This window comes from Pan troglodytes, chromosome 10 (assembly GCF_028858775.2).
Source record: "Pan troglodytes isolate AG18354 chromosome 10, NHGRI_mPanTro3-v2.0_pri, whole genome shotgun sequence".
In the NCBI taxonomy this organism is placed as follows: domain Eukaryota; kingdom Metazoa; phylum Chordata; class Mammalia; order Primates; family Hominidae; genus Pan; species Pan troglodytes.
The window spans coordinates 127,704,851-127,726,152 of NC_072408.2; the positions used below are offsets into that span (position 1 = coordinate 127,704,851).

Here is a 21,302-nt window from a genome sequence, read left to right on the forward strand (position 1 = left end):
GCCTCAGCCTCTCAAAGTGCTGGGATTACAGGCATGAGCCACCACACCTGGCCCCACATTATTCATAGCAGCCAAAATGCAGAAACTACCCAAATGCCTGTCAACTAATGAGTGCATAAGCTCAATGTGGTATAAAAAAGGAAAATTATTTGGCAATAAAGAGAATGAAGCATTGACACATGCTACAACATGGATGAGCCTTAAAAACACTGTGCTAAGTGCAAGAAGCCAGAAACAAAACAAAAGCTATGTATCATTCGATTAACAGAAAAAGAGCAAATCCATAGAGGCCAAAAGCAGACTAGTGGCTGCCAAGGGCTGGGGAGAAGGGTAATGAGCTGTAACTGCTAATATGTACAGTTTCTTTTGGGATGAAGAAAATGTTATAAAAATGATTGTGGTGACGACTGCCCAACTCTGTAGATATAATAAAAACTACTTAATTGTACACTTTAAATGACTGAATTGTACAGTATGTGAATTATATCTTATATTTTTTGAGACCAGGTCTTGCTTTGTCACCCAGGGCCGAGTACAATGGGTGCAATCTCAGCTCACTGCAACCTCCACCTCCTGGGCTCAGGCGATTCTCCTGCCTCAGCCTCCCGAGTAAATAGCTGGGATTACAGGTTCATGCCACCTCACCTGGCTAATTTTTTGCATTTTTAGTAGAGATGGGGTTTCGCCATGTTGGCCAGGCTGGTCTTGAACCCCTGACCTCGGGTGAACTGCCCACCTAAGCCTCCCGAAGTGCTGAGATTACTTACAGGCATGAGCCACCACACCCAGCCCGTGAATTATATCTTTCAAAAGCTATTTATAAAATATAAACATCAGAATGAAAAACACAATGCCACAGAAAGGGACTTCTATGAAATGTGCCTATATGAAATGCTCCATTTTAGAAAAGAATGAAAAAGCGATAAGTAGCCCTATTGAAACAGAAGAGGGAACTTTAACTGTGGTAGATTGCATTAGAGGCGCTAATTCCTCATCCTTTCCAGGATCTACTCCTTAGCCATATGATTTTGCAGTTCTTCCCACTAACAGGGGTAAGATTTATTTTTGTGGCTCCTTGACTTTGGCTTCAACCATATGACTTGCTTTGGCCAAAAGAATGGAGCAGAAATGGCAGTGTGCCAGTTCTAAGCCTAAACCTTAAGAGGTCTCGCAGGTTTCCACTTGCCCTCTTGTGCCCCTGGCACTGCCTAGAGAAGAGCTTCCCCTATGTGGCTGCTGCCCATCCACTCTGGGCCTAAAATGAACACACTTGAAGCAGAGTCATCTCAACCAACTTACAGATCGGAAGAAGCAGAGTTGCACCAGCCAATTTGTAGATTCATAAGTATATTTTATTGTTATTTTAATCCACTGAGTTTTGGTATAATTTGTCATGTAGTGTTACTGTGGCAATAGCTAACTGATATAGTCACCAATTCTCCCACTGTGTTATGAAGAGGTCCTACAAATTAAATAGCGATTGTTATGAAGGTAGGTCCAGCCTAACACCTTGAATAATAGTTTTTCACTTAACATAAGACAAGCATAAACGATGTTTGATGCTTGTCCCTTTAGGCTCTTAACTGAGGACTGATAGCAATTTAAGACATCACATATTCTTCCACTTTACTTTGAAAAAAAAAATAATTTTGCCGGGGGCGGTGGCTCACGCCTGTAATCCCAGCACTTTGGGAGGCCAAGGTGGGTGGATCACCTGAGGTCGGGAGTTCGAGACCAGCCTGACCAACATGGAGAAACCCTGTCTCTACTGAAAATACAAAAAAATTAGCTGGACATGGTGGTGCATGCCTGTAATCCCAACTATTGGGGAAAGCTGAGGCAGGACAGTTACTTGAACCTGGGAGGCAGAGGTTGTGGTGAGCCGAGACTGTGCCATAGCACTCCAGCCTGGACAACAAAAGCAAAATTCCATCCCAAAAAAATAAAAAATTTTACTTTTTCAGGGTATTTTCAAAAAATCAAATCCAGGGCGGGGCATGGTGGCTCACACCTGTAATCCCAGCACTTTGGGAGGCTGAGGTGGGCAGATCACGAGGTCAAGAGATCGAAACCATCCTGGCCAAAATGGTAAAACCCCGTCCCTACTAAAAATACAAAAAATTAGCTGGGCGTGGTGGCAGGCGCCTGTAGTCCCAGCTACTCGGGAGGCTGAGGCAGGAGAATCGCTTGAATCCGGAAGGCGGAGGTTGCAGTAAGCAGAGATCGCGCCATTGTACTCCAGCCTGGGCGACAGAGCCAGACTCCGTCTCAAAAAAAAAAAAAAAAAAAAAAAAAAATCATATCTAGAATAATCTTCACTTTTAATAAACTATGTGCCAGACCACGGAGGATAAACACATGAACATTATTCATGTCCTCAAAACTTTAAGAGAAAAAAGGGAAGGGTCATCTTGGAACAAAAATTTAGAAGGGAGAGGAAGCAAATTTAAAATATATTAAATAATATTCTACATATACACACAAACACGGAGCGAAAAGCCAACAGGCCTTATTGACTTATTTGATGAGAATCAAGAATGTCTCTGAGGTATCTAGCTGTGAAGCCGAAACCCGATGCTCTCAACAGCTAACAGGACAAGCTAAGACTATCTATCCTATCACTAAAGGTTGACTCATTATCAACTTGGTAAATCTAACCTGAACACAAAGGTGGATTTCCAGAGATGTCTTGGGCCATCTGCACCTCTGCTACACAATGACTCTGGTTTAGCTGTCTACTTTCTGGTAGCTGCCTCCTTTTTCCACTTCATCTCTAACCTTCGCCTCTGCTTCTATTGTTCAATCACATTTGCCATTCACATTTCTTCCCTACTTCTACTTGTTATTCCCTTTTTCCTAAGCTGGTTGATAACATCTGCCCATGGTTTTATAACCTTTGCTATCCAGGAATCCAGCCTAATATATCATCCTTAGGCCTGTGAGTTTTCACCACTGCAAAGCATACAAAGGTTCAAAAACAAAACTAACTCCTAATCTCCCAAATGTCTGGTTTATGCCTATTCCAGATGACGGTGTTATTTAATTCTGACCTAAGATTGAGGCACTGCTATATCTATTAACTTTAAAATATGCACACATCAGGCCACGAGATTTTTTTCAATTGCCCTTTCTGAATAATTATAAAACAAAGGACAAGAAATGGGCTGAAAAAGAAAACAGACTTTTAGAAAAAGGAGAAAAAAACGGCAAAATGTTTCTATTAAAAAACTTTTTTAGCTTTTTAAACAAAAACGTAATACAAAGACTATGAATTCCTGAAATAGTACTGAGAGAGAAATATTACATTGTTCAAAAGCTAGTTTACATACAGCTTATAGTTACTCATATCTCGAGATGTTTCCTGCAAAATATTTTCACATGAGCATGTTACTGAAATTTTTTTCCCTAAGACTGTTTTTGCAAATTCTAAAAAAAAAAAAAAAAGCAGCTGAGTGTCTCCACTTTAGGAAACAAGTAATATATGCCACATATTTAATAAGTGGCTGTTTGGGAAATATAAAGTATAAATAAACTTATATTTTACTTATACTTTTATAGGTGAGTCAGTGGTCACGTTCAAGAAGACTAAGCTGAATGAAGAAGAGCGCTCTAAAGGGCTTGTGGCCCTTTGTAAATGTCTCCCTTAGCTGAGGCCCTTTCTTTCTCTAGGTGTTGTCAGGATATTAGAAAGTTAGGCAAATTTGGACATAACACTTGAACCAACTTGACAGTAACCATTTTATTTCTGTACTTCCTTCAAAGAGCAGTAAGATGTTCTCTCCTCTCTTCCATGTGCCTTGGCACCATATTTGTAGGGAGACATTCTATTCTAAAATCCAGCATCTAACAAATTTCACCCCTAAAATATTCACTCTTTTACAAAGAAAATCTGAGCACCTACTGTCTGTAGGTCCTTAATGGCTTTGAACCTACCCTTACAAAGTTCACTGTCAAAACGGGAAGATGGTCATATTAAATACATTCAATACAAGGTCAGAAAATCCTGAGTGCTGCCCACATGACAGGAACAGATAAAGAGCTGTAGGCATCAGAAGAACATTTCTCCTGCGCCAATCAGAAAGAAGGCTCCACAGCAAGGGGAAAACATTGCAGTCAGACCTTGAAAAATGGGTAGGAGTCAACATGTTTAGAGACTTGGAAGAAGGGCAAACAAGGCAGAAGAGTCACCGTACATAAAAGAGGAAACAGAAGTAACCCAGTTTGGCTGAAGTAACAAGTAATACTTAAAGGAAATATAGGGAAGCAGGGTTATAAGACCAGATTGTTTTGAAAGTCAGATTGTAGAGGGTAGATTTTATATTCCAGCAATAAAAAACACAAAGGCTATTAAAATACGATACAACCCAAAATTAGAGGCCAGGCACGGTGGCTCACGCCTGTAATCCCAGCAATTTGGGAGACCAAGGGGGGTGGATCACAAGGTCAGGAGATCGAGACCATCCTGGCTAACACGGTGAAACCCCGTCTCTACTAAAAACACAAAAAATTAGCCGGGCATGGTGGCAGGCGCCTGTAGTCTCAGCTACTTGGGAGGCTGAGGCAGGAGAATGGTGTGAACCCGGTAGGCAGAGGTTGCAGTGAGCCGAGATGGTGCCACTGCACTCCAGCCTGGGTGACAGAGCGAGACTCTGTCTCGAAAAAAAAAAAAAATACAACCCAAAATTTAGTGGACAATATACAAACCAAGAGAGACAAAAACTAAACGTACACACTAAGGACTCCTCTGAAATTCTCTTTACAACCCCTAACTGAAACCCTTAATAATTCTTTAAAAGGTAGAAATCTCTAAACTGAAACTACAGTTAAAAAAAAAAAAAAATTGGGTCAGGTGCAGTGGCTCACGCCTATAATCCCAGCACTTTGGGAGGCCGAGGTGGGCGGATCATGAGGTCAGGAGATCGAGACCATCCTGGCTAACACGGTGAAACCCTGTCTCTACTAAAAATACAAAAAATTAGCCAGGCGTGGTGGCGGGCACCTGTAGTCCCAGCTACTTGGGAGGCTGAGGCAGGAGAATGGCGTGAAAAAAATATATATTTTTTTCCGAGATCAATTTTCTCTCCCTGCCTGCAAATATACAATTATCTCCCTTATTTATAAAAAACAAAAAGATCTTTATCACCCTGCTGTCTATACCGACCATTCTCTTTCCTCAAGTCTTTCACATCTCAAACAAATGGCCAGTACCCAGAAGATGCCTTTATTTCTTTATGACCTACCCCTGATTGGGCTTCCACCCCCATTACTCTGATCTTAGCAGTGCACTCTCAGTAATGACTTCCTCTACAAATTCAATAGCCTGCTTTTTCTTCATTCTCTCTGAATCCTTGTAGCTTTTTACACTCCTGCCCCTAAAAATTCTCTTATGCCTTTTCATCACCACTGCACTTTCCTAATTATCCTACCTCTGATGGAGCCTCTTCTGATTCCTCTTCTTCCTGACATTTCTTAATTGTGAGTTTCCCAAGCCTCAATTTCTGGTCTTCCATTTTTTCCTCTCCATACTCTTACCTTTTGGTTAATTGTTCTTACCTCAAATCTTCAACTAGTCCTAGCCAGCCTAGCCATAGTCCCAGATGGCATTTCTAGAAACATTTGCACTAATCAGTGGCAAAGGTATTTGTTTTTCACAACTAATCTTTACTTCTAAAAGTAGTATTTTTGCAAGCGGTTATAAGAAATGAGTGTAGGGGCAGTGGGTCACGCCTGTAATCCCAGCACTTTGCGAGGCTGAGGCAGGCAGATGACCCTGAGGTCAGGAGTTCACAACCGGCCTGACCAACATGGAGAAACCCCGTCTCTACTAAAAATACAAAATTAGCTGGGCATGGTGGCGCATGCCCATTATCCCAGCTACTCGGGAAGCTGAGTCAGGAGAATCACTTGAACCCGGAAGGCAGAGGTTGCGGTGAGCCAAGATGGTGCCATTGCACTCCAGCCTGGGCAACAAGAGCGAAACTCCATCTCAAAAACAAACAAACAAAAGAAATTAGTGTAAATTTCAGAAGTTTATAAAGTCAGAGTATACAGTCAAAGGCTATCAGGCAAAGCTTGAAGATTTAGTCAAGTTTGGAAGGTCAAGCTAAACAAGGTCTAGACAAAACTTAAACAACAAAACAAAGTCAGGCACTGTACGTAGGTCACAATGACTGTATAACCAGCTTGAAGAAGCAATGAACAAAACTTTCTTTACTACACCTGCCCTATCTAGGTCAAGAGTGAAGCCCAAGCCTGAGGCCTCAGATGAAGGGAAGTGGGTGTGCCTGTCAGGCATGGTGTGGGATAAGGAAACAGATAAACTGCTGGCCAGGCGCAGTGGCTCATGCCTGCAATCCCAGTACTTTGGGAGGCCGAGGCGGGTGGATCACCTGACGTCGGGAGTTCAAGACCAGCCTGAGCAATATGGAGAAACCCTGTCTCTACTAAAAATACAAAAAATTAGCCGGGTGTGGTGGCGCATGCCTGTAATACCAGCTACTAGTGGGGCTGAGGCAGGAGGATCTCTTGAACCTGGGAGGCGGAGGTTGCAGTGAGCTGAGATCGTGCCACCGCACTCCAGCCCGGGCAACAGAGTGAGAGTCCGTCTCAAAAAAAAAAAACCAACCAACCTGCTAACAGCTCCTCCTCAGGCATTTTTAGAAGGGTAGAAAACTGTACCATGCATTCCAAAGAAAAGCAGGGAAAGATGAGGATCATCCACTCTACTGTTCTTTCTTCATTTAAGTAGATTATGAAGGAAACTGTCTTCAAAATCAAGATAAAACTAACATGAAAAAACAGGTCGGGCGTGGTGGCTCACGCCTGTAATCCCAGCACTTTGGGAGGCAGAGGTGGGTGGATCACCTGAGATCAGGAGTTCGAGATCAGCCTGGCCAACTCGTGAAACTCCGTCTGTACGAAAAATACAAAATTAGCCGGGCGTATTGGCGCGCAGCTATAAACCCAGCTACTTTGGAGGCTGAGGCAGGAGAATCGCTTGAACCCAGGAGGTAGAGGTTGCAGTGAGCCAAGATCACGCCATTGTACTCCAGCCCGGGTGACAAGAGCGGAAACTCCATCTCAAAAAAAAAAAAAAAAAGAAACATAGCTTTATTCATCATCTTTCTTCTTGTGGAATGTAGCCATGGACTATGAAACTTAGAAATCAGTGACAATTTGGAGACTATTATTTCTTTTTATATAGCATTATGTGGCATTCTCAATATAAAGGACATCTCAAAGTTTAAGCGCTGGCTAAATTGTGAAACAAGAAAAGTCATTTCTATAGTGAGGAACTCTATCTGGAACCTATCTGGCTCTAACAAATAATGTACAGAACAAACGGCGTGCTTTCACGGAGCACTTTGCAATGCATGAAGCATTTTTATGTGCATTATCTCACTAAATCCTCACAACGACCCTGTGGAGTACAACAGGAATAACTATTGTACCAAATACAACACTAGGACTAAGACATGGCTAGGTCACAGTTAACTAGAGATGAAAACCACCCTCACACTAAAGATTTCCTGATTCGAAGAAACCGTAACAGAATGAGGTGCTCATATCTCAAGATTTCAAATGAAAATTTAATGAGTGGCATAACACAACTGAATACTTTTTGAATAATCACTTATATTCGATACAATTCAAAATATGTAGAAACAACTAGGATACATCTCCACTTCAGAGCACTTAAAAAAAAAAAATCCTTTGGTGGTTCTTCACTATCCATGCTGGAACTCCAAAAGAGAGATAACTAAGTTTTCCTACCAGGTTAGGGAAAACCCTACAAACCAAGAAATGGGATTTTCCATAAGGTCTCTATTAGGCTAAGGCATACTCCTTAGTCTAATACCTTAAAGATACCTACAAAAACTTTTTCTTAGGAGCTCAACCTAGTCGTTCCACAACAATGAAGTGGGGCTGTTTCATTTCAAGCTGTGGCCCTAGTTTGACTTATTAATAAAATCTGAGGGGTAACAATTCATTGAGAGGATCACTGGGACTAACTAGATTTTTCCCTGTAAAACTGAATTTGATCATTTAGAGCCCCTCTGAGCACCTCAGACGTTAAAATTCCAGAAGACAAGTATTCTGCCTCTAACTCTTTAAGTGAGGATAAGAAAATACATTATAGAAAGTGAAAGTTGGCCAGGCACGGTGCCTCATGCCTGTAATCCCAACACTTTAGGAGACTGAGGCAGGTGGATCACAAGGTCAGGAGTTTGAGACCAGCCTGACCAACATGGTGAAATCCTGTCTCTACTAAAGATACAGAAAACAAATTAGCCGGGCATGGTGGTGTGCACCTGTAATCCCAGATACTTGGGAGGCTGAGGCAGGAGAATTGCTTGAACCTGGGAGGTGGAGGTAGCAGTGAGCTGAGATCGCACCACTACACTCTAGCCTGGGTGACAAGGTGAGACTCCGTTTCAAAAAAAAAAAAATTGCAAACACTTCTTAATTTATACATACATCACATACAATCAGCATTTTAATTCCTAAGAAGGAACCATTAAACTCTAGAATCAAAAATAGATTATAGAATTTTAAAAATCAAATTATACTTATGGCGAACTGCCATGACAGCAGTCACACACAGTTTCAGATGCCAAAAACAGCCAACTAAATAAAACAGCACTTGGTTATCAACACTCTCTTTCTCTTTTTAGGACACCTCTAAATTTTCACGAGACGGTTTAATAAAACAGATATGAATGACGAGAACTAAATAATTTATTGTTATTAATGTTGAAATAAAATACAATTATATAGAACGACACGTCACAATCCAATGGCATTTGTCATCTCTAAAATAAATGATCACGTAGAAATCTTTTTGAGAAATGCATGATCATTAAGCATTTAAATTGATAGTACTACCTGATACTTACAGGCTGATATGGTACACTCTCCAGCTTTCTTTACCCCCTGAAGGCTTTATAAAAAACCTTGAGGAAAATGATTTAAATATAAATTCATGGTGTTAACTTTGGCTAATTTTAGTTTAAATCACACATCACCCAAACAACATTATCATAGCACTTTAACTATAGGCAAAATATGTTTTTAAAATAATGAGCAAGGGCCGGGAGCGGTGGCTCACACCTGTAATCCAAGCACTTTGGGAGGCCGAGGTGGGTGGATCATGAGGTCAGGAGATCAAGACCATCCTAGCTAACACGGTGAAACCCCGTCTCTACTAAAATTACAAAAAATTAGCTGGGCGTGGTGGCGGGTGCCTGTAGTCCCAGCTACTTGGGAGGCTGAGGCAGGAGAATGGCGTGAATCCGGGAGGCGGAGGTTGCAGTGAGCCGAGATCGCACCACTGCACTCCAGCCTGGGCTACACAGCGAGACTCCATCTCAAAAAATAATAATAATAATGAGCAAATCTTCTAAAGTCTATAATGCTAGACACAAATTTTCAACTACTTTCTCTCTGAAAAACTTCCATCAGCTACAATTGGATATGATCATACCAGATACAACAATACACAACAGTAATCCAAAAGTAGAACTGACTTCCACTAGATATGGAGACCTGTGTTATTTGTCATTCCCAGGTTTAATAATATTTGCAAATACCTGACATGTAATGTCCATTATCACAACAATACATCACCTCAATATAATACAGCCCTGAGATTAGATCTTAAAGTGAGTAGCACGGGCCAGGCGTGGTGGCTCATGCCTATAATACCAGCACTTTGGGAGGCCGAGGTGGGTGGATTGCTTGAGGTCAGGAGTTCGAGACCAACTTGGCCAATATGGCAAAACCTCATGTCTACAAAAAATTAGCTGGGCATGGTGGAGCCTGCCTGTAGTCCCATCTACTCAGGAGACTGAGGCACGAGAATTGCTCGAGCCTGGGAAGCGGAGGTTGCAGTGAGTCGAGATCGCGCCACCACACTCCAGCCTGGACAGAGCAAGACTCTGGTTTTTAAAAAAAAAAAAAAAAAAAAAAGATGGGTAGCACAGAGCAGCCACCTATTTATATCTATTAAATGCCAGGCACTGGAGAGAGTACCAAAAACAGAAAGGGTTTTATCCTTATGTAGCTTATTTTGTTTATCGTCTGTCATCCCTCAGAGACACACACAAGATCAAACCATGAAGAACCACACTAAGGAATCTGGGTTTTATTCTAAGTGTGGCCAAAACCCATACTTTTAAGCAGAGAACTGCCAAGATCTGACTTAGGTTGTTAGAAGGCCAAGAAGGTACCAACAGGTAGATAATGGAAGAAACCTAGCAAAGAGGCTAATACAGGAACTCAAGCAAAAGAGGGCTGGCTTACAGTAAAGACTGTGGAAACATTAAGTGGACAGATTCAGTGTCAGAATTTTGGTGTCAGATAATCTTCACTTTGAGCCCTTTACCATTTACATCCTTGGGCAAGTTACTTACATGCTTTGAGCCTCAATTTCCTTACTTAGCAATGCTTGTAAAACTCTATCACATAGAAAATACACAGGTTATTATGATAGTATTTTGGTAACAAAATTCACTTGAAGGAGTTCAAATAAATTGACTTCCTTTTCCCTCACACCAACATTAGTAATGTTGAGCAGGGGTTCAATAGCAGTTATATATAAGTACCACATTTTGCTTCATCAAGAGACGAGTTCCCATTTCTCACAGAACTTAAACTAAAACTGCTCATAAATATACAGGAAGAAAGGTGTTTTTCTCAAATTAATAAAAGTCTAGTTAGCACATTCAATCTCTGTTTTCACATGCATTCTTTTACTTCCTCAGTGTATGTGAGAAAAAAGGCTATAAGCAGAATCTTGTAGTTAAATTGTGATAAAGATTCTGATGTTACTACCAATTATTTCAATTTATTCTGTTAATAGCTTTTATTTAGAACTTTAATAAAGGATGGTATTCCTCATTCTTGCAGCACTGGTACATCAGGAAACCAAGTTACAAAAAGCCCTCTTTGATAAGTACATGGGTTATAAACACTTATTTTTCACTCAGTAGCATCCTCCTTATGTTTAATATTCTTTCAACAAAGGATGAACCATCCTGAAATTCAGTGTCATATTTACCACTTGGTATTTACTCAGTAGGGGCTACGTGTACTACAATGTGCTAGGCACTATGGGAGAACCAAGGTTAGTGTCATATGGTCCTTACTCTCAAGGAGTTTACAATCTAGTTAGATTAGGCATTTACATGAGATAAGGAAGGAATTATGCAGACAGAACTGTAAGTATTAAAGATAAAAAGATCGCCGGGCACAGTGGCTCACACCTATAATCCCAGCACTTTGGGAGGCTGAGGCGGGAGGATCACCTGAGGTCAGGAGATCAAGACCATCCTGGCTAACATGGTGAAATCCCATCTCTACTAAAAATACAAAAAAATTAGCCGGGCATGGTGGTACACACCTGTAATCCCAGCTACTCGGGAGGCTGAGGCACAAGAATCGCTTGAACCCAGGAGGCGGAGGTTGCTGTGAGCGGAGATCATGCCATTGCACTCTTGGGCGACAGAGCAAGACCCTGTCTCAAAAAAAAAAAAAAAAAAAAAAAAAAAAAAGATCATTTTCATATGGGGTGGTCAGAAAATGCTTCACAGCTAAGCAGAATTTGAGTTGAACCCTTGAGTACAGGATTTTGATAGAATTTGCTAGGAAGAGAGCAAGCAAACATGAACTTACATATAAGGGCCTTGTTGAAAAAACTTTTTATTCTGAAAAATTTAAACATGTAAAAGTCAACAGAATAATAAACCTCCATGTACTCATCACCCAGCTCCAGTAATGATCAACTCATTGCCAATAATTTACATCTTATTATACGAAAATCCTAAGGGAGCCCATCTGCATATGCCTTTATATTCTTCACCAAGTCCATCCTCAGACAAATCTTTAGTGGCACAACAGTCTCCACAGTTTGGTTTTTCCAAAGGTCACATACAAACAAAGTGCAAATCTGTTTAAAAAAAAAAACAGCAGGACCAGGCACTGTTGCTCACGCCTATAATCCCAGCACTTTGGGAGGCCAAAGCAGGCAGATCACTTGGGCTGAGTTCAAGACCAGCACCGGCAACATGGCGAAACACAATACAAAAAATGCAATAATCAGCCGGGCGTGGTGGGGCACACCTGTAGTTCCAGCTACTCAGGAGGCTGAGGTGGGAGGATCGCTTAAGCTCTGGAGGCGCTGCTGTGATCTTGCCACTGCACTCCAGCCTGCATAATAAAGTGAGACCCTGTCTCAAGGAAAAAAAAAAGAGATCAATTGCCGGGTGTGGTGGCTAACGCCTGTAATCCCAGCACTTTGGGAGGCCAATCCCAGGCAGATTGCTTGAGGTCAGGAGTTCAAGACCAGCCTGGGCAACATGGCAAAACCCTGTCTCTAGTAAAAATACAAAATAAATAAATAAACAAACTAGCAGACGTGGTTGTGCACGTCTGTGGTCCCAGCCACCTGCAGGGCTGAGGCAGGAGAATTGTCTGAACCTGGGAGGCAGACGCTGCAGTGAGCTTAGATCGGGCCACTGCATTCCAGCCTGGGCGAAACAGTGAGACCCTGTCTCACCAAAAAAAAAAAAAAAAAAAAAGTAATCAACTCTTGATTGTTTGCACAAGCCAAGGGAAGAGTGACAAAGATAACTGCAAAATGACAGATAATCCAAAAATCAGTCTACATAGACTACTGGAATACCTTTTCCATATTTATATTTCAATAAGAATGAGTAAAATGATGGGAGAATTCATGTCAAACAAAATAAAGCATCACAAGTGAAGTACTTTAAACATATCACTTGGCCTCCCAAGCCTGTTTCTTCCTCTGTGAAACAGGGAAATATCACCTACCTCAGAAACTTCTGAGAATTAAATGTGTATATTGAATGCCATGTGTATAGTTCCTTATTTTATTATATTATTAGTCAGTTGAATCAGGAACAACTATTAAATAGGAAGCTGTGGCCGGGCACGGTGGTTCACGCCTGCAATCCCAGCACTTTGGGAAGCCGAGGTGGGCAGATCACTGGGTCAGGAGTTTGAGACCAGCCTGGCCAACATGGCCATGGCCCCATCTCTACTAAAAATACAAAAAAAAGCCGGGCATGGTGGCATGTGGCTGTAGTCCCAGCTACTCGGGAGGCTGAGGCATAAGAATTGCTTGCACCCGGTAAGCGGAGGCTGCAGTGAGCCGAGATGGCGCCACTGCACTGCAGCCTGGGTGACAGAGCAAGACTCCGTCCTAAAAAAAAAAAAAAAAAAAAAAAAAAAAAAAAGGAAACTGCCCGCTTTCCCCAGTCTCCCCTTATATGCCACCCTCTCTCCAGATGATGTAAAAATTTTCTTCATCTCAAAACCTGCCAAAGGTTGAGGGGCTAAGCTCCCCGATTTCAAGGAGTTTCTTTGCCTGTAAAGCAAACAGAGCTGACATTGAAGGAAGTATTTTAGTAGAATAAATTTGTAAATTGTCAAACTTCACAAAGTAATCCCTCCTTAATAGAGCCAACTAATGTCAGAGAGAGGTCGTGTGTGTCCAACCTACCTAGTAAAACATTTTCATTTTCCCCATTTCTTGAGCACTGCGTTTTCTATTCTTTCAACCATCCAGGGCCTCTGTACAGCACAGTAAAAACAGCAAAGCAGCCATTAGGACTCTCAGGGCCACAGCCATTAGGGCCAGAGTATGAGAAGCTCAAGATGAGTAACCACAAGGCATGACAGAAACACCTTTACCTTCATTTCTTACTCTGTCCAGAAGGAAGCTGAAATTGTAATCTTGTGTTCCCTATGACCTGCTACTGAAAGGCAGCTGTCACGCAAAACTATGAAATTAGCTTAAACCTCTTTTTAGAGCACGTGTTCACCAAGATTTTAATTCTTCCTTTAGGGTTACTTTGTCTCTCAGTTACCTTCTTCTTGAGATTGCACATACATCAATGAAGTTCTCTTAAGAATTATCATCTTCAATCCCCAACTCCCTTTCTCTATGTGAAGACTCAATGAGTTACCGACTTATAACCTCTAACATATAAATAATCCACTCAAAGTCTTCTACCTAAAACCATTCCTTATTTTCTGATATTACCCATTTCTTAGATGTTTCTCTAGGATAATCATAATTAATGTAGTAAGATCTGTGGCACTTCAGTTTGCCAAGTGCTTTCTAAATGTACTCACTTAATCCTTACAGGCTGTGGAAAAGGTAATTCCCTCTATTTTATAGGTAAGGAAAAAGGACCGAAGAACTCACTACTATGTCGTATCAACAAAGCAAGTTGGTGGCAAACCGGACCTCCGAAATAGGTCTTCCAACTCCACACGCCATGCTCGTCCCATTCTATTATGCTCTTTTCTAAGAAGGGAATGTCTACAGTTCTGTCCCAAACCACATTTGCTTCAAGAGTAAACCATCTTCAAACCATTTCTCTAAATTACAATCAGGTCCCCCACTCCTACAATCATGCCATTTCTTGCTTCCTCACTCTCCAGCTATGACTTCCTTCTCACTACCCTATTTCCACTCTTCATGGATACTGCCATCATTCCTTCAACCCGTCCTGCAAATATCCCACCTCTACATGCTAAAGGGAGACCCCTCATGTTCCTTCCCCCAAACCCTGGCACTCCCTTCTCCGGATATGTAGGTTGTCACCCCATAAACTACACAGTAGCTTCTCGCTTCTCGGCCCTTAACGAGCTACTTACTAACTTTAAAAGCCCCACAGAAATGAACTTAACTTGCAGGTCCTCCACCTCCACACTTGGCCCTGGGCGCCATTCCTCTGAAAATAATAGTACCAACCCTTACAAAGACTCTGCCCATGCCCCACTGTCACCAACGAATTCCTTTTCCAGAAGGAAAAGGAAACAGGTTCTTCAGGCTCCTCTTCCAACCTCTTCACCAGTGACTCCCCTCCAAGGTTCGTGGACTCTCCCCCCGCAGTTTTCCTCCCCTCACTCCCGGGCCTCTGCCCACCTCACCAACTCTCCCTGCGCTCCCTGTCCCAGAGCCAAGCGGCGGCCCCGCAGCTGCGGCGGCTGCTCCACTCTCCCAACTTAGAAGTTCTGCCTCTATCACCTGTTCTCACTAGAGCTTCCTCTCAGCCCAGCGGCCCACCTTTGCCCTGGCCTGCCTCTCTCCACCCCTTCGAGTCCTCCTGGCCAGGAAACACCCCCACGAGTCAGTTCCGGGGTGCCTGTCGGATTCAACTTCCCATCCGTGGGATTCCCACCCCCGGGGTCATGCTCCCCTTCTCCATCACCTGCTCCGCCCATAGCCAGATGACATCCGCCGCTGCCTCCTCCTCCATTCCCCTTCTCGGACGCCAGGTCCCCGGCCACTCACCGCCCTCCGTGCGCGCCAGCCGCCCCCTCCGGTGGGGAAGAGGGGGGCGTGCACCCCAACCCGCGCCCCCCCCCCACGACACGCACCTGTTCTTCCTCCTCTTCCCCTCGGCGGGCCGCGCCGGCGCCCCGACCCCCACCCTTGCCGCCTCCCGGCCTCCCGGAGCCCCGCACTCACCACGAGTAGGTCTGCTCCGCCATGGCGCTGCCTCTCGTGGGCTCCGCTGCAGGCTGTGGCCGGGCCCGGCGGCGGCGGGCTCGCTCGGGCCGTAGCTGAAGGCGCGGCCGGGGTCCGGTGCTTGCTTGCTCGCTCGCTGGCTCGCTGGCTGCACGGCGGGCCGGGAAGGCGGCTGGCGGGGAGAGGCCGGGCTCCGAGGCGGCCCCGCTCCCTGGGCCCCGGGGCGGGGCGGGCTCCGCTCTCGGCCTCCCTCACCCGCGGCGGCGGCGGCGGCTCCGCTGCAGCTCCAAACCCAACATGGCGGCGGCGGCGGCGCGGAGAACAAGGGGGCCCTGGGGCGGGCGAACGGCAAGACGGGCCCGCGCTCACTGCGCGCGGGGCCGCGGGAGCGCCGCGCTCGGGCGGCGGCGGCGGCGGCCGGGGGACATGGCCGGCGGGCGGAGGCGGCGGCGACTGAGGGGGGCGCTAGGCGATGAGGCGAGGCCACTCGATCACACCCGCCGAGGGGAGGAGGGGCGGGGGCGGGGGCGAGCCTTGGCCCCGCGCGGGTCACGTGCCCAAAACACGCTCACGTGATGCGCGCCCCGCCCCTCGAGCCGGGCCCATGCGCGGAGACGTCGGCTCCTGGGTTCTAGGCGGCTGCTGCTCGCACAGCCGGAGCTGTTGGGCCGCCTCCGCTGCCTGGTGCCGCCCCCCTCCCCACGCGGAGATGTCGCCTCGGGTACCCTCTTCCGCCCCTCTCCGAGGGGCTGCTGCACCAGCCAATCGGGAACCCCGATGCGCGTCTGTTGGCTGCCACTCAGCTGTCAACCGTCAGTCAACAGTCTGCTGGCCACGGGCCCCCCAACTGTCAGTCAACCTGTCAGTCAACAGGCAGAGGGCTGCATTCCTTCGTTCGTATGTTCCTTGGTTCATTCATTCAGGTAGCAAATATTCCAGGCAGCCAACCTTTACTGCGCCCAGGCCCGGCACCAAGTCGAATACCCCACGCTTGCCTTCACAGAATCAATCAACAGATATTTGTTGGGTGCCAACCATGTGTCAACTCACTCTGCCTTCCTAGAGCTTACATTCTAAAGGAAGAGACATAGTCCAAGCCCACAAATAAGATAATTACAGATGCTAAGTTTTACAAAAACACATTTTGTAACACAAGGTGAGGGGACAGAGAGTGAGCAGAGGTGTGGGTTACTTTAGATAGGGTGGTCAAGGAAGGCCTCGCTTAGGAGGTGACATTTGAGCTGATATTGAATGATGACAGAGAGCTGGCCTTGCAAAGATCCACAGGAAAAGAGTTCCTGGCCGAGGGAACAGCAAGGGCAGAAGGCTCAGGAAACCGTCCATTTGGAGGTCTGAAAACCGGCACAGAAATAAACACGGTAGAGCTAGACCAGAGACCAACAGAGTGAATCTGGAGCTTAGAGGGAGAGAGAAGAGAGAGATTAATTGAGGCACCAGGTACTGCGGAATGCTTCCCCAGGAGTGGATGAGGCCGTCTGAAAGGGTGAGAGGCTTATCAAAGAAAAGCCATTCTTTTGGCCGGGCGCGGTGGCTCACGCCTGTAATCCCAGCACTTTGGGAGGCCGAGGTGGGTGGATCATGAGGTCAGGAGATCGAGACGATCATGAGGTCAGGAGATCGAGACCATCCTGGTTAACACGGTGAAACCCTGTCTCTACTAAAAATACAAAAAATTAGCCGGGCGTGGTGGTGGACGCCTGTAATCCCAGCTACTCAGGAGGTTGAGGCAGGAGAATGGCGTGAACCCCGGAGGCAGAGCTTGCAGTGAGCCGAGATTGCGCCACTGCACTCCAGCCTGGGCAACAGCGAGACTCTGTCTCAAAAAAAAAAAAAAAAAAGAAAAAGAAAAAAAAAAAGAAAAGGCATTCTAGAAAGAAAGAATGGCATGAAGTAAGGCCCAATTCCTGGTGAGCTTGAATCCGAGAGTGGGATGGGTGATTTGTGCTGGAGTGTTGAGAAAATGTACCGAGAAGGTGCACTGAGGCCAGACTTTGAGGGCCCAGCTAAGCCTCCCTGCCAGTTACTGTGTTCATGAATAAAAATGATTAACCAGTGCAGCTTCAGAATTTAGAAACATGCCTGGGCAACAGATACACTAACCCTCCTGGACACCCCTCCACCCCCACCCTTCACCCCCCTGTTTCTCTGCAGAAGGCGAAACTCACACACCTGAAACCAACGTACTCAAGCTTCTCTGCAGCTTGCCCAACTTTAGGCCAGAATTTAGCTCTGCTCCAGTTTCCCAGGGCCTGCCCAGGCTTACAGGGAACACCACACCCTGAATCTATCTCCAAATGGATCAGTTGGCCATTGCCCATACATCTGCCGCTTGCCTGTTCCCCAAGGGAAACCCTTTAAAGAGAAAGCCAAGTACACTTTCCCTTCAGAAGCAAAGCTCTCCTTCCTTATTCCCCCACTGCCAGGTGCCAGGACCAGTTAGGTTCCAAGTGTTTCCTCCAAAGCTCTATCAGAGAGCCCTGGGAAAAGGCTCACTGATGAGATTGAGGTCCAGGCCAGGCGCGATGGCTCACGCCTGTAATCCCAGCACTTTGGGAGGCCAAGGCGGGTGGATCATGAGATCAAGAGGTCGTGACTATCCTGGCCAACGTGGTGAAACCCCATCTCTACTAAAAATACAAACATTCGCTGGACGTGGTGACCTATGCCTATAGTCCCAGCTACTTGGGAGGCCTGAGGCAGTAGAATTGCTTGAACCGGGGAGTGGAGGTTGCAGTGGGCCTAGATCACGCCACTGCACTCCAGCCTGGCGACAGAGTGAGACTCCGTCTCAAAAAAAAAAAAAAAAAAAAAAAGATCGAGGTCCAGGGGAGGGTTTGAGGCAGGGCAACAAGAAAATATCAAATCACCAGGGACCCTTAGTCTCACTATTCACAAGAAGACACCGGCCTGCAAAGATCTGTCCAGCCATAAACCCACCAGATGCAGGGATATTAAGGGGAGATGAGAAGGCAAAGGGGCTAAATTCTTTTTTTAAAAATTTTTTAAATTTAATTACTTTTTTTGTTTGTTTTTGAGACAGAGTCTTGCTCTGTCACTCAGGCTGGAGTGCAGTGGCGTGATCTCAGCTCACTGCAACCTCTGCCTCCCAGGTTCAAGCAATTCTGCCTCAGCCTCCCAAGTAGCGGGGATTACAGGCGTGCGCTACCACATCCAGCTAATTTTTTATTTTTAGTAGAGATGGGGTTTCACCATGTTGGCTAAACGCCTCAAACCCCTGGCTTCAAATGATCTGCCCACCTCGGCCTCCCAAAGTGCTGGGATTACAGGCATGAGCCACCGCGTCCGGCCAGGGGCTAAATTCTTGACATTCATTTAGCTCTCACAACGTTGCCAAGTGCTTTTACATAAAGCCAACTGTGTCCTTGAACGTGACGCAGTCATTCTGAGTTTCAAAGGGGCACAGAGTGAGGCTTAGGTCCCATGGGAAAGGCCAGAAGCCGTTGGAAGTGGCTTTGGGTGATGCAGAAGCTTTTTCTTTGGAGAGCTAAGAACAAAACAGACCAGACATGTCACTTTTGAAACAAAAATGCCACGCTGAGCCTCTGGGCGATTCACTTGGGCTTTGGTTCCCAGTGAGTCATAGAAGTCAAAGCCAAGTGGAAAGTTGGTGTTGGATGAATGAAACGGGAGCTGCTAGAGTAGGAAAGTCAAGGCCTTCCCAGAAGCAAAGGGACCATTCTTTTCAGTGGGAAAAATCTGGTGGAAGAAAGGAGGGAGAAGGGGTTTGGTGAAGGTGTGGTGAATGAGGAGAGGTTTTCTTCTCTCTGTCTGAACCAGAGACCTCCGAAGTGTTTCTTGAGGAAATGTGGCTGCAGACCCTATAAGAAGCTACACAGCACTTGCCAGGGCCGGGACGATGTCCAGGCCATGGAAACACCATGTACCTGGTCCCAGGAAGATGAAGTGTGGGCCCAGAGACTAATGGCTTGAGCATCTCAGGCTAAGGTTGCCGAGAAGTAGACAGCACCTCTAGATCCTAGTCAACATCTCTACAGGCTTGAAGTCTCCCCAGAGGGCAAGGTTGGAATAAATCTGAAGCCTGTGGCTTGGCTGGGAGCTGCCCAGACTGTGGCATCTGGGGAGTGACTTTTTAATTTTAATTTTATTTTGAGACAGAGTCTTGCTCTGTCACATGGCTGGAGTGTAGTGGCGCAATCTCAGCTCACTGAAACCTCCGCCTCCTGGGTTCAAGCCATTCTACTGACTCAGCCTCCCAAGCAGCTGGGATTACAGGCACCCACCTCCATGCCCAGCTATTTTTTGTATTTTTAGTAGAGACGGGGTTTCACCATGTTGGCCAGGATGGTCTCGAACTCCTGAGCTCAGGCAATCTGCCCACCTTGGTCTCCCAAAGTGCTAGGATTATAGGCGTGAGCCACCGTGCCCGACTGGGAGTGACTTTTAGTCTCCCTGCCAGCAGCACTCAGCTCCAAGCTATAGCAGCCCCAGGTGTATCTGTGACACCTTTGGGCCTCAGCCAGGGAGTCAGGTGTGCTTCGCAAGAGACTCAGGCCTTTGTCTCTCTGCACCCCACTGCAGGTGAGAGCGCTACAGCTTGTGCAGTACTTGCTGAAAGAAGCCATGGAGGCTGGGTGCGGTGGCTCATGCCTGTAATCCCAGCACACTGGGAGGCCTAGGCGGGCAGATCACCTGAGGTCGGGAGTTCAAGACCAGCCTGGCCAACATGGAGAAACCCCATCCCTACTAAAAATACAAAAATTAGCCGGGTGGTAGTGGCACATGCCTGTAATCCCAGCTACTCGGGAGGCTGAGGCAGGAGAATCGCTTGAACCCGGGAGGCGGAGGTTGTGGTGAGCCGAGATCGTGCCACTGCACTCCAGCCTGAGCAACAAGAGCGAAACTCCGAAACTCCGTCTCAAAAAAAGAAAGAAAGAAAGAGGCCATGCAGGTGCCTCTAATTATCACCACAGTAATTATAGGATAGCTTCTTCCACCAAGTGTGTTCAAAAGAGACTTGGGGAGTCTCCCCCAGGATGGGTCCTCTGCTTTAGGCACAGACTCCAGGGAGCTGGCATTACAAGGTCTGTCTGGGCTGCTTAAGCATTGTTTCTGAGAACATCAAGGCTTAGGTCTGACCTGGCTCTACCAGTCCCTCCAGCCCATTTCTCCCCTCTGTCATCCACCCCTCGCCCCCACACACATGCATGTGCACTTTATTTATATTCCATAGTGACCTGCTTGCAGCTTCCCCACGGGCTGTGTTCTTTTTTGCTTCCAATCCTCTGATCAAGTCCAGGAGGTTTCCCATTGGGTCTTTCTTTTTTTTTTTTTTTAAGACAAAGTATCACTCTTGTCACCAAGGCTGGTGTGCAGTGGCGCCATCTCAGCTCACTGCAACTTTCGCCTCCTGGGTTCAAGTGATTCTCCTGCTTCAGCCTCCCGAGTAGCTGGGATTACAGTTGCCCACCACTACCATGCCCAGCTAATTTTTTTTTGTAGTTTTAGTGGAGACGGCTTTGGCCATGTTGGCCAGGCTGGTCTCAAACTCCTGATCTCAAGTGATCCACCCATCTTTGCCTCCCAAAGTGCTGGAATTACAGGTGTGGGCCACAGCGCCCGGCCTCCCATTGCCTCTTAACTGCTGCTTATAGTTTTCGGGGCTTGACTGCAATGTCACATCCTCCAGGAAATCTCACTTGACCAAAACCTAGGCTGGGTTAGATACTTCTCTGCATTCTCATTGTCCTCTGAATTTACCTACATGACACTTGGCATAATGAACTGTCATCAACTG

The 21,302-nt window shown here is 45.9% G+C and overlaps 1 protein-coding gene across 2 annotated transcripts in view; it reads right to left on the reverse strand.

Moving 5' to 3' along the window:
- Positions 1–15,832, reverse strand: part of SPPL3 (signal peptide peptidase like 3) — a 137,480-nt gene extending 121,648 nt beyond the window's left edge. Inside the window, exons 1-2 of one of the 2 annotated variants that reach the window (XM_063784810.1) lie at positions 13,717–15,161; positions 13,526–13,596 (exon numbers count right to left, since the gene is read on the reverse strand). Coding sequence is in view for 1 of the 2 variants with exons in the window: in NM_001246615.1 (NP_001233544.1) it covers positions 15,506–15,528 (23 nt within the window). In the remaining variant the exon portion in view is untranslated. 2 annotated transcript variants of the gene reach the window in all.
- Between the last annotated feature and the right edge of the window lie 5,470 nt (positions 15,833–21,302).